Source organism: Salvelinus fontinalis, chromosome 19 (genome assembly GCF_029448725.1).
Source record: "Salvelinus fontinalis isolate EN_2023a chromosome 19, ASM2944872v1, whole genome shotgun sequence".
Taxonomy (NCBI): domain Eukaryota; kingdom Metazoa; phylum Chordata; class Actinopteri; order Salmoniformes; family Salmonidae; genus Salvelinus; species Salvelinus fontinalis.
In genome coordinates this window covers 16,209,976-16,225,202 of record NC_074683.1, presented here as the reverse complement: position 1 = coordinate 16,225,202, position 15,227 = coordinate 16,209,976, and the positions used below count along the sequence as shown (strand labels likewise).

The following is a 15,227-nucleotide window of genomic DNA, read 5'->3' as shown; positions in this document are numbered from 1 at the left end:
CCTGCCTTTTCATGGTTGTTTGATCAATAGGACTGTGACGTTTCACAATGTAAGAGCACTTCCGTGGTGTTAAAATATTTGCAGAAACCCATGCGGGTGTTTTTTGTGTGGCTTTTGGTGAATGTGTTCTGATGATCTGAAGTTGTGCTGTTTCTACTGCCTGAAAACACACAGTCCAGTTCAAAGTGAATGATGACAGACCTGTGTGGCAAATGGCTTATTTGCATATAGGCCAACTGTAGCTCTGATTGGCTATGGGTGCACCGGTCTGCGTAGACTCCGGTCCTGAACAAGACAGATGTTTTTATTAGGTTTTATTTACTGCAGTGTCAATTAATTGTCCAAACCCATACGATGCTGTATATAGCATTTTAACATAGAGTTTTTTTTGGGGGGGGGGGGCACTGCATGGATCTCCAGTGCGGTTGAACGCAGCATTGCTGTATGGTGCATTCAAAATGTATTGTAGTTGAGTAGCCAGCCTAGGCTACTGCTCAAATGCAATGCAATTTAAGTTGAATTCACCGATGTGCGCACATCAGGCTGTAATTTCATAAAGTAGATGACTTAACTGGTGTCTCATTTATACTCGCACGTGTGTCCTATGCGGCCCAGCGGGCCTTGTGTTTGACACATGTGCACTAGCCTATTAGTCACGTTATGACTGACTTGTGATCATTGCCCTGGCTAGATTGATTGTATTGACATTCCCAGCCTTAGTTACAGTCATCTGTTTAAGTTCAAACTATTGAGTCATTTAAACTGAAACAGTGCATCCCGAATGGGTGGAGGCAGCGAACAATGAACCAGGCCAGCTGTGATTTACAACCTGATAGCTGTTGAACTACAATACATGTATTGGTTCATTATATTAATCATGCAATGAACTGCATCCATCTATTCTGCCAACAATGCCTTACTGTACGTCATGGAATGTTGAGTCAAATAGAACCGATTTCAAACCTCTTATAAAGTTTGTTTTGAACCATAAACTGGGAATTTGATCTTTTTGACTGATATTATGATTGTCTGTTCGTTTCATATCTGCAACGTAGTTCAAATGTTGCCTGTTCCACTTTAAACATCCTTCCTTCATGTACCAGCCACACTAAAAGCTTTCACTTTCAAACTCAATTTCCTGTAAGTGAAAAATACAAGACATTGAATGATTAGTCAGATTGCTGAATCATGATTTAGCTTGATATAACTTACAAAATGTAAAGACAATAACCTATAACACTATGAGTTATTAGCGCAACACTGTGATTGAGTGTAACTGCGATCTATTGTCTTTAGCTAGCACTCAAAACAAAGGAAAGAAGAAAAGAGGAGAGCAGTAGAGCACAGTACGGGACAGGACAGGGCAGGACAGGACAGGACAACACTCTATGATCCCACAAGAAGTACAATTCTTTGCTGCAAACAGTGATAAACAGAAAGCATATAAATATGCCACACCCTGATCTGTTTCACCTGTCTATGTGCTTGTCTCCACCCCGCTCCAGGTGTCGCCCATCTTCCACATTATCCCCAGTATATGTATACCTGTGTTCTCTGTTTGTCTGTTGCCAGTTCGTTTTGTTTCATCAAGCCTACCAGCGTTTCCCCCCGTGCTCCCTTCTGCCTCTAGTTCCCGTTTTCTAGATTTCCTGTTTTTTGACCATTCTACCTGGCCTGACCCTGAGCCTGCCTGTTGTTCTGTACCTTGTCACACCACTCTGAACTGGCCATGACGGACCCAGCAGACTCGGACCACCTCTGTAACGCCGTTTCCTCCCAAGGCGCCACCATTGGAAAGCACAAAGAGTTGCTTCGTGGTCTTATGGATGGGTTCCAGACCTTGGCCGAATGCAATGAACGCGGGTTGGACACTTTGCTGGAGCAATTCTGCTGGTTGTTTGTCAGGCAGCCCACCACAACGGTAACCTCCCAGCCCCTTAGTAACCTGGCTGTTAGCAGCGCGGCCTCCCTGGCCTCCCGGTTTCCCGAGAGCCCCGCTTACCTCCCCTAGAACGCTTCGCTGGAGAGTCAGGAGCCTGTTGAGCGCTTCTCGCGCAGAGTTCTCTCATTGAGCTGCAGCCCTCCTCCTTCCCCTTGGACCACTCGAAGATAGCGTACTTCATCACGCTGATGTCTAGAAGCGCTCTTGCCTGGGCTATTGCCGTTTGGGAACAACAGTCGGCCATATGCTTCAGTCTGGAAGAGTTCGTGGCGGAAGTGAAGAAGATTTTTGATACTCCATTGTCCGGGAGAGAGGTTGCCCGGAAGTTACGCCAGCCTTGGCAAGACTCCTGCAGTGTGGCAGACTATACAGATTTCCGTTCGCTGGCAGCTGAGAGTGCCTGGAACCAGGGTGCGGAATTGCTGTTCGACACGTTCCTGCAAGGAGTATCGGAGGAGGTTATGGACAAACTAGCAGCCCGGGAACTACCGACGGATCTCGACTCGCTCATTGCGTTGACCATCCGGATCGATGGGCGGCAACGGGAATGCAGGAAGGAGAGGTGGTCTGATTCCACTTGCCCGCCCAAGGATTCCACCTTGCCTCCCGGAAGTCCCGACGTCTTCGTTGCCTGTCTCCGAAGTCTGCCGAATCACCTCTTCCTCAGCCAATGCAACTAGGCAGAGATAGGCTGTCACCAGCCGAACGTCTACACCGGCTTCACACAAAGATTTGCCTGTATTGCGGCACTACTGTTCATTTTGTGTCCTCCTGTCCACTAAAAGACCAGGCTCACCAGTAGGGGCAAGTAGTCTGGTGGAACCAGTCGAAATCTCTCCGGGGACTCATCAACTCTGGGGCCGACGAGAGTTTTATAGACGCTACCCTAGCGTCCGAGCTGGGCATCCCCACTCAGCGCCTCTCCATTCCCATGGATGTTAGAGTGCTGGATGGGCGCTCTATAGGCTGGGTCACTCACAATACCACTCCTATCAACCTACGAGTGTCAGGGGAACCACAGCGAGGCTATCCAATTCATGCTAATTATTGGGGTGGCAGGTAGCCTAGTGGTTAGAGCGTTGGGCCAGTAACCGAAAGGTTTCTGGATCGAATCACCGAGCTGACAAGGAAAATAAATATGTCGTTCTGCCGCTGAACAAGGCAGTTAACCCACTGTTCCCCGGTAGGCCGTCATTGTAGATAAGAATTTGTTCTTAACTGACTTGCCGAGTTAAATAAAGGTGAAATATATATTTTTTAATTAAGTCTCCTCAGGTTCCCGTTAGAATTGGGATTATCTTGGCTCCAGCGACACAAACCCCTTATTGACTGGACATGGTGCCATCATGGGCTGGAGACCATTCTGCCATGCCCATTGCCTGAAGTCAGGACATCTTCGCCATTCCTTAGGAGTACCAGGACCTCCGGGAGGTTTTCAGTAAGGCCCGGGTCACTTCACTTCCTCTGCACCAACGTTATAATTGCGGAATCGACCTTCTCCCAGGCACCACACCGCCCCAGGGACGACTGTACTCACTGTCCAGTCCGGAGACCAAGGCTATGGAGACCTACATCGAGGACTCCCTAGCTGCATGGTGTATCCGTCCTTCTGCCTCCCTCGCCGGCGCAGGGTTCTTCTTTTTGAAGAAGAAGGACAAAACCCTGTGCACATGCATCAACTACCGGGGCCTCAATGACATCATGGTGAAGAACCGCTACCCACTACCACTCATCGCCTCGGCCTTCAAGCCGCTCCAGGGGGCCACAGTCTTCTACAAGCTGGTCCTGCGGATGCCTACCACCTGGTGCGGATACGGGAGGGGGACAAGTGGAAGACTGCCTTCAACATGGCCAGCAATCACTAAGACTATCTGGTCATGCCATTTGGCCATACCAACGCCCCAGTAGTGTTCCAGGCCCTGGTCAATGATATTCTCTGCGACATGTTGAACCAGTTTGTCTTCGTCTACATTGACGACATCCTTGTTTTCTCCCACTCAGCCTAAGAACACGTGCTCCGCGTCCGACAGGTCCTCCAGCACCTTCTGGAGAATCAGCTTTTCGTGAAAGCTGAGAAATGCGAATTGTATCGCTCCACCATCCCCTTCCTTGGTTACATCATCGCTGCAGGGAATGTACAGATGGATCCCGAAAAGGTGAGAATGGTGGTGGAATGACCCCAGCCTATGTCCAGAGTGCCAATGCAAGATTTCCTGGGACTTGCCAACTTTTATCGCCACTTTATCCGGGGCTACAGCACCCTGGCTTTCCCCCTTCTGCACACACCCCTCCCAAGGTTCCGTTAAGATGTGGGAAATCGTGAGCTTCTCGCGGTGAACATGGCGTTGGAGGAGTGGAGACACTGGGTGGAGTGGGTGGAACATCCGTTCATTGTGTGGACGGATCACAAGAACCTGGAATATCTCCGCACCGCCAAGCGTCTCAATTCCAGGCAAGCTAGGTGGGCCCTGCTTTTCACCCGGTTTAACTTCTCCCTCTCCTACCGACCAGGATCCAAGAATATCAAGCCGGATGCGCTGCCACGGCGCTATAGCCCCGCGGCTACACCCTCGGACCCAAAGACCATCCTTTCCACCTCGTGCCTGGCAACGGCACTCAGCTGGGGAAAAGGGAATCAGGTCATTGGGCGCAGCGTTCCCAGCCGAACCCCGGGGGGGGGGGGGGGGGGGGCAGATAACCGGATGTTTGTTTCTAACACTGTCCACTCCTCGGTCCTGGAGTGGGCCCACTACTCCAGGCTTTCTTGCCACCCGGGCTCCCGTCACACCCTGGTATTTGTGCGGAAACGCTTTTGATGGGCGACCATGGTCCAGGACGTCTCCGCGTTTGTCACCGCCTGCACGGTCTGTGCACAGAACAAGACTCCCGACAAGCTCCGGCTAGTCTCCTTCAACCACTGCCTGCCCCTTACCGTCCCTGGTCTCACATATCCCTGGACTTCACGGGTCACGGGTCTCCCCGTTTGATGGCAACACCGCCATCCTGACAGTAGAATTTTCCAAAGACGGTTTTCCAAAGCTGCCCACTTCACTCCACTCCCCAAGCTCATGATGCAGCACGTCTTCCAGATCCATGGACTCCCGGTGGACATGGTCTCCAACGCTCATTGAGTCATCGGTTCCACCCTCAGTCCAACGGCCAGTCAGAGCGAGCAATCAAGACCTGGAGATGACTTTTCGCTGCCTTGTCTCCGCCAACCCCACCATCTGGAGCCAGCAACTCGTGTGGGTTGAATATTCCCCCCACACCTACCCTGCTCTGCCGCTGGGCTCTCGTCTTTCGAGTGTTCAAAGGGTTATCAGCTCCCGCTCTTCCCGGAGCAAGCGGAAGAGGTCGGTGTACTCTCGGCCCAGATGTTTGTCCGCCGCTGTCGCCGTACCTGGAAGAGAGCCCGGTCGGCTTTTCTCAAGACCACCTGCAGGTATCGATGACAAGCGGACAACCCGGCTCCCCGGTATCTTGTCGGGCAGAGGGTATGGCTGTCCACTCGAGACCTGCCCTTCCGGGTGGAGTCCCGCAAACTTTCGCCCCATCTCAAAGATGGGGGTGAAAGCGGGTTGTCTTCTGTTGCCCCGTACACTCCATATACATCTGACTTGTCATGTGTCTAGGATTAAACCTCACATATGTCTCACAGCTCTTTGTCTCCTGTTTCTAGGGCCACCCATCGTCTCATCGACGGCCAACCGGCGTACACGGTGAGGCGATTCCTGAAGGTTCGACCACGAGGCAGGGGATTCCAGTACCTGGTTGACTGGGAGGGTTATGGCCCAGAGGAGAGGTGCTGGGTCCCCACTAGGAACATCCTGGACCCAGGCCTCATCATCCCGGTCAACCAGGTATGCGTCCAGGTAGGATGCCAGGTGGCGCCCCTAGAGGGGGGGCGGGTACTATCACAACCTGTTCACCTGTCTTTGTGCTTGTCTCCACCCCCATCCAGGTGTCACCCATTTTCCTCATTATCACAAGTGTATTTATACCTCTGTTTTCTGTTTGTCTGTTGATAGTTCGTCTTGATACATCAAGCCTACTAGCGTTTTTCCCGTGCTCCTTTCTGTCTCTAGTTCCTGTTTTCTAGCTTTCCCGATTTTTGACCAGTCTGCCTGCCCTGACCCTTAGCCTGCGTGTCGTTCTCTACCTTGTTACATCACCCTGGATTACTGAACTCTGCATGCCCTTGACCTGTCGTTTGCCTGCCCCCCTGTTTTTGTAATAACTTCAAAACTGTCTGCATCTGGGTCTTCTCCTGAGCCTTGACAACATGAAAGTAGAGTGAAAGAGAATAAAAAACAACCCTAACCATTGACTGAGCGCAGGCTCTCTGAGGGTGACGGCTGTTTGATGCAGTGTTCGGCCTGCTCCCTCCTCTTGGACTCATACTCCAGAGCCTCCTGCAGTTTCCTCTTAGCCTTCTTCTCCTTCTTCAAACGCTTCTGGATTATTGCTGAGGGAAAAGAGAGAAGAGGATAAATGTATGAAATTACTTTTATTTAATCGTTTTCTATCTAAGCATATCAATTAGGAATAAATTGTTATTTACAATGACTTGGCAAGTGGCAAGTGTGGTGAGAGACAAGATAAACATATTAGGGCCGGCTCAAGCCTTTTGTGGGCCTTAAGCGAGATTTGTTTTGGGGATCCCCCACCTAACGGCGGAGAGAAACATTTTTGTTCAAAAGTTAATTACCTGCAATTAGAATGGTGTCGGACAGGATGGCTGACGTTTTACATGCTCCTAACCAACTGTGTTATTTTGTTTGTTTGTTTGCGTTGTTTGTAACTTATTTTTTAGCTTATTTTGTACATCATGTTGCTGCTACCGTCTCTTATGACCAAAAATAACTTCTGGACATCAGAACATTTATTACTCACCACGAACTTCCTTTAACGAGTCCGACGTCAAGAATATACTGCTTTCCCGGGAACAGGCCCAAATCCCTGTCATTTGCATGAAGAGAATACGGGAAAAAAGGAGGTGGATGCCTTCTGAGAATTCGTAGGCGAGCGAGTAAACCCCCACTGCCATCCGTTCTATTGGCCAACGTTGAATCATTGGAGCAAGAGTAAACTACCAACGGGACACTAAAAACTGTAATATATTATGTTTCACCGAGTCGTGGCTGAACGACGACATAAATAACATACAGCTGGCAGGTTATACACTGTATCGGCAGGATAGAACAGCAGCCTCTGGTAAGACAAGGGGTGGCGGTCTATGTATATTTGTAAACAACAGCTGGCGCAACATATCTAAGGAAGTCTTGACGTTTTGCTCGCCTGAGGTAGAGTATCTCATGATAAGCTGTAGACCACACTATCTACCTAGAGAGTTTTCATCTGTATTTTTCGTAGCTGTCTACATACCATCACAGACTGATGCTGGCACTAAGACAGCATTGAATGAGCTGTATACCGCCATAAGCAAACAGGAAAATGCTCATCCAGAGGTGATGCTCCTAGTGGCCGGGAACTTTAATGCAGGGAAACTTAAATCTGCTTTACCAAATTTCAACCACCATGTTAAAACTGCAACCAGATGTGCAACCAGGAAAAAAACTTTGGACCACCTTTACTCCACACACAGAGACATGTACAAAGCTCTCCATTTGGCAAATCTGACCATAAATCTATCCACCTGATTCCAGTTACTTCAAAAATTAAAGCAGGAAGCACCAGTGACCCTGCCAATAAAAAAGTGGTCAGATGAAACAAATGCTAAACTCCAGAACTGTTTTGCTAAAACAGACTGGAATATGTTATGGGATTCTTCCGATGGCATTGAGAAAGAAGTACACCACATCAGTCACTGGCTTCATCAATAAGTGCATCGATGCCATCTTCCCCACAGTGACTGTACGTACAGTGGGGCAAAAAAGTATTTAGTCAGCCACCAATTGTGCAAGTTCTCCCACTTAAAAAGATGAGAGAGGCCTGTAATTTTCATCATAGGTACACTTCAATTATGACAGACGAAATGAGAAAAAAAATTCCAGAAAATCACATTGTAGGATTTTTAATTAATTTATTTGCAAATTATGGTGGAAAATAAGTATTTGGTCACCTACAAACAAGCAAGATTTCTGGCTCTCAGACCTGTAACTTCTTATTTTAGAGGCTCCTCTTTCCTCCACTCGTTACCTGTATTAATGGCACCTGTTTGAACTTGTTATCAGTATAAAAGACACCTGTCCACAACCTCAAACAGTCACGCTCCAATCTCCACCATGGCCAAGACCAAAGAGCTGTCAAAGGAGTATATAAGACTGTATATAAGACTGCTCAACAACTAAAACAATCAAATGGCCACACGGACTATTTACATTTACCCCCCCACCTCCCCCCAATTGTTTTTACACTGCTACTACTCGCTGTTTATTACCTATGCATAGTCATTTTACAAATGACCTCGATTAACCTGTACACCCGCACATAGACTCAGTACCGGTACCCCCTGTATAGAGCCTCTTTATTGTTATGTAAATTTTTTGTGTTACCTATTGACTGTTTTTTGTTTTTTTTACTGTAGTTTATTTAGTAGATATTTCATTAACTCTATTTCTTGATCTGCATTGTTTGTTACGGGCTTGTAAGTAGGCATGTTCACGGTAAGGTCTACTACACCTGTTGTATTCGGAGCATGTGACAAATACAATTTGATTGGATTTGCTGGAAATAAGACTGCCTGAATTAGCAAAACTATATTGAATTCAAATCAGCAAAAAGCTGGAGGGACTTAAAGAAAATGAGGTAATTTCTAAGCTTGTTTTTATGAAATTGGCTCATTAAATAATAAAGTACTTGATTAACGCAAACGTGTTAACTTAAGTTCTATTTGTGTCACTTTTGTTTAGAATAACAGTGAATCATTCATTTCTATAATTCAATATGGATCCATAATTATCTGATCTCTCGCAGTTGTGGGGAACAATACTAAGTGGTTCGTTCATTGGAAGCAGTGCCATAGAAACATACAGCAGTTTTCTTATGTATGTATGACCCTGTTCATTATTTAGATATGTGTGTTAAACTGTTTTAATGAGCTCTGAAACATGCACTCGATTGAATTTCAAGGGTTGTGTCCCAAATGGTACCCTATGGACCAAGTCAAAAGTAGTGCACTACATAGGGACTATGGTGCCATTTAGGACACACCCAATGTATTTTCATTTAGATTCTGTATGTAGGTTCATGTACTGTGCTGTGTGCATATTGTGCAGTGCAGGAGTCTTCAACCTTTTCTTGCCCAGGGATTGCATTAGCCCCCCAACAATGTCACGTCTTGTCTTATCATCAGCTGAATGATAATGGCGAGGAGAAGTAATCAACATTTTAAAATGAATAGATTTGGTAGATCGTTTTTCACTATTTTGACCTACCCACATTATAATGAGCTAAAAAGGTAACTCCAAACACATTTTTGCTAAGAGCAGCTGTTTAGCTGGTTAACACTAGAACCGCTAAAGCAGTAATTTTGACTGCTCATGATTTTTATGTATTTATTTCGATACCCCCTCCGCCCTTGACTTACCCTAAATAAGACTATATAACGCACTGTCGGTGTTAGAATCATAATATCACAAACAGAACCAGTTTTAGGAGGTTTGAATGGTTTTCCCTCATTGCTCCTCCTTCTCCCAACAGTAGGGCCTGCTGTCACGACTTCCACCGCAGGTGGCTCCCCTTCCTGTTCGGGCGGCGCTCGGCGGTCGTCGTCACCGGTCTACTAGCTGCCACCGATTCCCTTTTCCTTTTCTGTTGGTTATGTCTTATTGGTTTCACCTGTTTCTCGTTTGGGGTTTGGTTTAGGGCTATTGAAGCCTGTTATTCTGCGGGCTTGTTTCTCTGTTCTGTTTTGTGGATGGTATTGTTTGTATTTTTCCGGACTGTTTGTGTCTGTCATTTATTCTCCTGTTGTTTTGGCATGACCTTTTCTCACCGGAATAAATACGGTTTTCCTTAAACCTCTGCTCTCTGCGCCTGACTCCGCACCCACCACTCCTAGTTACGTGACACCTGCTCAACTCCTTCCTTCAGACAGTTGAAATTGCAGTCCTCGAAACTGAACCTAAACTATACCAAAACTAATTTCACACATATAACAAAGGATTAAATCAATGAAGTAAAGTATGATGGGGAGAAAGGCGAGTATGGGTGAGTTGATGAGCGAGGTGAAGAGAACGATGCATAATTCTGTAATCACCAGTAGTGAGTGAAGAAAAGAGCGGACCATTCTATTGTATTGATCCATTTGAATTATAATCTTAAAATGGTACAGTGCCGTGAAAAAGTATTTGCACCCTTTCTAATTATCTATACTTTTGCATATTTTTGATACTGAATGTTATCAGATCTACAACCAATACTTACTATTAGATAAAGGAAACCTGAGTGAACAAATAACATAACAATTGAAAAGTTTTTATTTTTTATTTTTTACATTGGATAAAAGTAGAGACTCAGAGCTATAAAATGGTATATCATACACTGCATTTGAGGAACAATGGGTGTAACGGCGTTCCTCTCTCTTTTCATAAGAAGAGGAGGAGTAGTGATCGAGCCAAGGCGCAGCGGGTTGAGAATACATGATGAATTTTATTTACAATACAAAACGAAACAAACTATACTTGAATAAACTAACAAAATAACAAAACGAAAATAGACAGACTTAGTACGACGAACTCACATAACACACGCAGAACGAACGAACAAGTACTTACTACAAAAACGCACGAACAAACCGAAACAATCCCGTATGGTGTAACATCGACACAGACACAGGAGACAATCACCCACAAACAAACAGTGAGAACACCCTACCTAAATATGACTCTTAATTAGAGGAGAACGCAAAACACCTGCCTCTAATTAAGAGCCATACCAGGCAACCAAAACCAACATAGAAACAGATAACATAGACTGCCCACCCAAAACACATGCCCTGACCTAAACAATATACAAAAAACAACATAAAACAGGTCAGGACCGTTACAGAACCCCCCCCTCAAGGTGCGAACGCCGGGCGCACCAGCACAAAGTCCAGGGGAGGGTCTGGGTGGGCAGTTGACCACGGTGGTGGCTCCGGCTCTGGACGCTGTCCCCACACCACCATAGTCACTCCCCGTTTCTGTCTTCCCCTCCCAATGACCACCCTAAAACTCACATCCCCTAAATAAACGGCCAGCACCAGGAGAAGGGGCAGCACCGGGACAAGGGGCAGCACCGGGACAAGGGGCAGCACCGGGACAAGGGGCAGCACCGGGACAAGGGGCAGCACCGGGACAAAGGGCAGCACCGGGACAAAGGGCAGCACCGGGACAAAGGGCAGCACCGAGACAAAGGGCAGCACCGGGACAAGGGGCAGCACCGGGACAAGGGGCAGCACCAGGATAAGGGGCAGCACCGGGATAAAGGGCAGCACCGGGACAAGGGGCAGCACCGGGACAAGGGGCAACACCGGGACAAGGGGCAACACCGGGACAAGGGGCAGGTCCCGGCTGATATACTCTGGCAGATCCTGGCTGAGGGACTCTGGCAGGTCTATGCAGGCTGACGGCTCTCGACGCTCATGGCAGGCTGACGGCTCTCGACGCTCATGGCAGGCTGACGGCTCTCGACGCTCATGGCAGGCTGACGGCTCTCGACGCTCTGGCAGGCTGACGGCTCTCGACGCTCATGGCAGGCTGACGGCTCTCGACGCTCATGGCAGGCTGACGGCTCTCGACGCTCATGGCTCTCTGACGGCTCTGGCTGCTCATGGCTCTCTGACGGCTCTGGCTGCTCATGGCTCGCTGGCGGCTCTGGCAGATCCTGTCTGGTTGGCGGCTCTGGCAGATCCTGTCTGGTTGGCGGCTCTGGCAGATCCTGTCTGGTTGGCGGCTCTGGCAGATCCTGTCTGGTTGGCGGCTCTGGCAGATCCTGTCTGGTTGGCGGCTCTGGCAGATCCTGTCTGGTTGGCGGCTCTGGCAGATCCTGTCTGGCGGGCGGCTCTAGCGGCTCCTGTCTGGCGGGCGGCTCTAGCGGCTCCTGTCTGGCGGGCGGCTCTAGCGGCTCCTGTCTGGCGGACGGCTCTGTAGGCTCATGGCAGACGGGCGGCTTTGCAGGCTCATGGCAGACGGATGGCTGATGGCGCTGGGGAGACGGATGGCTCAGATGGCGCTGGGGAGACGGATGGCTCAGATGGCGCTGGGGAGACGGATGGCTCAGATGGCGCTGGGGAGACGGATGGCTCTGGCCGGATACGGCGCACTGTAGACCTGGTGCGTGGTGCCGGAACTGGAGGCACCGGGCTAAGGATAAGCACCTTCCTACTAGTGCGGGGAGCAGGGACAGGGCACACTGTATTCTCAAAGCCCACTCTATACCTGATGCGAGGTACCGGCACTGGTGACACCGGGCTGAGGACAAGCACATCAGGATTAGTAGGGGGAGAAGATACAGTGTGTTCAGGGCTCTGGAGACGCACAGGAGGCTTTGTGCGTGGTGCCGGAACTGGAGGCACCGAACTGGATACACACACTACAGAGAGAGTGCGTGGAGGAGGAACTGGGCTCAGGAGACGCACTGGTAGCCTAGTGCATAGTGTAGGCACTGTAGGTACTAGGCTGGGGCGGGGAGGTGGCGCCGGAAATACCGGACCGTGGAGGCGTACTGGCACTCTTGAGCATTGAGCCTGCCCAACCTTACCTGGTTGAATGCTCCCGGTCGCCCGACCAGTGCGGGGAGGTGGAATAACCCGCACCGGCCTATGTAGGCGAACCGGGGAAACCATGCGTAAGGCCGGTGCCATGTATGCCGGCCCGAGGAGACGCACTGGAGACCAGACGCGTTGAGCCGGCCTCATGACACCTGGCTCAATACCCAATCTAGCCCTACCAGTGCGGGGAGGTGGAATAACCCGCACTGGGCTATGCACTCGTACAGGAGACACCGTGCGCTCTACTGCGTAACACGGCGCCTGCCCGTACTCCCGCTCTCCACGGTTAGCCTGGGAAGTGGGCGCAGGTCTCCTACCTGCCCTTGGCCCACTACCTCTTAGCCCCCCCCCAAGAAATTTTTGGGTGTTACTTACGGGCTTTTTGGGCTTCCGTGCCAGACGCGTTCCCTCATAGCTCCGGTTCCTCTCTCCGGTAGCCTCTGCTCTCCTCAGTGCCTCCAGCTGTTCCCATGGGAGGCGATCCCTACCAGCCAGGATCTCCTCCAATGTGTAGCAACCCTTTCCGTCCAATATATCGTCCCATGTCCATTGCTCCTTCTTTTCCTGTCCCTTACTCCATTTACTCCGCTGCTTGGCTCTGGAATGGTGGGTGATTCTGTAACGGCGTTCCTCTCTCTTTTCATAAGAAGAGGAGGAGTAGTGATCGAGCCAAGGCGCAGCGGGTTGAGAATACATGATGAATTTGATTTACAATACAAAACGAAACAAACTATTCTTGAATAAACGAACAAAATAACAAAACGAAAATAGACAGACTTAGTACGACGAACTCACATAACACACGCAGAACGAACGAACAAGTACTTACTACAAAAACGCACGAACAAACCGAAACAATCCCGTATGGTGTAACATCGACACAGACACAGGAGACAATCACCCACAAACAAACAGTGAGAACACCCTACCTAAATATGACTCTTAATTAGAGGAGAACGCAAAACACCTGCCTCTAATTAAGAGCCATACCAGGCAACCAAAACCAACATAGAAACAGATAACATAGACTGCCCACCCAAAACACATGCCCTGACCTAAACAATATACAAAAAACAACATAAAACAGGTCAGGACCGTTACAATGGGAAAGTTATTCTGCTTTGAAAGTTGATCAACTTGTAAACTCAATTTTGAGAAAACTGCATTTGAATGTTTTGGAATCTAGTGAAGAGCTCTTCTTTGTCTACACCCATTCAGCATCGTCCACACCCTCTAAGCTTTAGCCCCACCCATAACGTTTCACTCTCGGAGCATTCAGAGCGCACACTTGACGTTCTGGCCGATCATTTGTTTATCTCTGGATAACATGAAAACAGCCCAACCAGCTCTGTTGGCAACAATTTTCTTACGCTTTTCTGCAGACGTTTACTGACACCGGCCAAATTCAACGGGTGATGTACACACGTCATGTAACATTCGCTAACGAGCCAGCCAGCTAACGTTTGCTAGTTAAACAACAATGAAAAAGTGCCAACAATGCCACAGTGCTGGGTGCTAAACAACTAGGTGCAATGTTAGCTAGCTAACATTAGGCTCTAACTAGAAAAGCAAACAGCTCTGGGATACGAATAATAACATCAGCTAGGGAGCCAGCCAGATAACGTTAGCTAGCTACCTAACAGTACACTTTAGCTTGAAATGAAATCACTTTCTGTCAAAATTAGAAACGTGTAATATCTGATAATGTAGCTAGCTAACGCTAGACTATCTTACCTGTATACATCCTCATGCATGATGGACGCATCTCCCTGTCAGGAATTTCATACCACGTCCTTAGTTTGAAGATGTAATCCAGAAAAAGGTGTTTTCTCCATCACTTTAGCTATCATACTCTAATTCCACTGATTTCAAAACTTGATCCTCCAGAAAGTGGATAGCAACATTTATGCAGCTCCACTACACAATACATAAAAAAAAGCTGTGTTCGACAGGATTACCAACCCAGACTGACGAGCTCAAATAGACAGAAGCCTTCAATATGGCAGACCAATTCGAACTCCTCTCTTGGCATGTCCAGCCCACTCATTATCTCAGCCAATCATGGCTATTGGGAAGGTTGCTGACTTTTTCTGTGGCTTAACTTCTTTGGGATTGGGGGCGCTATTTTCACTTTGGGAAAAAATCGTGCCCAATTTAAACGGCCTCGTACTCAATTCCTGCTCGTACAATATGCATATTATTATTACTATTGGATAGAAAACACTCTCTAGTTTCTAAAACCGTTTGAATTATATATGTGAGTAAAACAGAACTCATTTTGCAGCAAACTTCCTGACAGGAAGTGAAAAACCTGAAATCGAGGCTCTGTTCCAGGGCCTTCCTATTAATTTGCTTGAAATCTATGGATCTACATGCACTGCATACGCCTTTCACTAGATGTCAACAGGCAGTGAGAGGTGGAATGGGGTGTCTAGCTTGATCTGAGGCCGAACAAGAGTTCTTGGAATGACGTGTCTGGAATTTTCATTGTCTTGGAAGGCGCGAGAAGGAACCCCAGATTGCGTTCTGAAAAGCTTTCGGTATAGACGTTAGATATCTCCGGCTCTGATT

At 48.2% G+C, this 15,227-nt stretch overlaps 1 protein-coding gene across 2 annotated transcripts in view; it reads right to left on the bottom strand.

Moving 5' to 3' along the window:
- The window catches only part of LOC129816437 (dachshund homolog 1-like), a 317,078-nt gene that overhangs the window by 14,383 nt on the left and 287,468 nt on the right, over positions 1-15,227 (bottom strand). For both annotated transcript variants that reach the window (XM_055870927.1, XM_055870928.1), the window contains exon 9: positions 6,264-6,407. In XM_055870927.1, the coding sequence (XP_055726902.1) occupies positions 6,264-6,407 (144 nt within the window). The remainder of the gene's footprint in view (positions 1-6,263; positions 6,408-15,227) is intronic.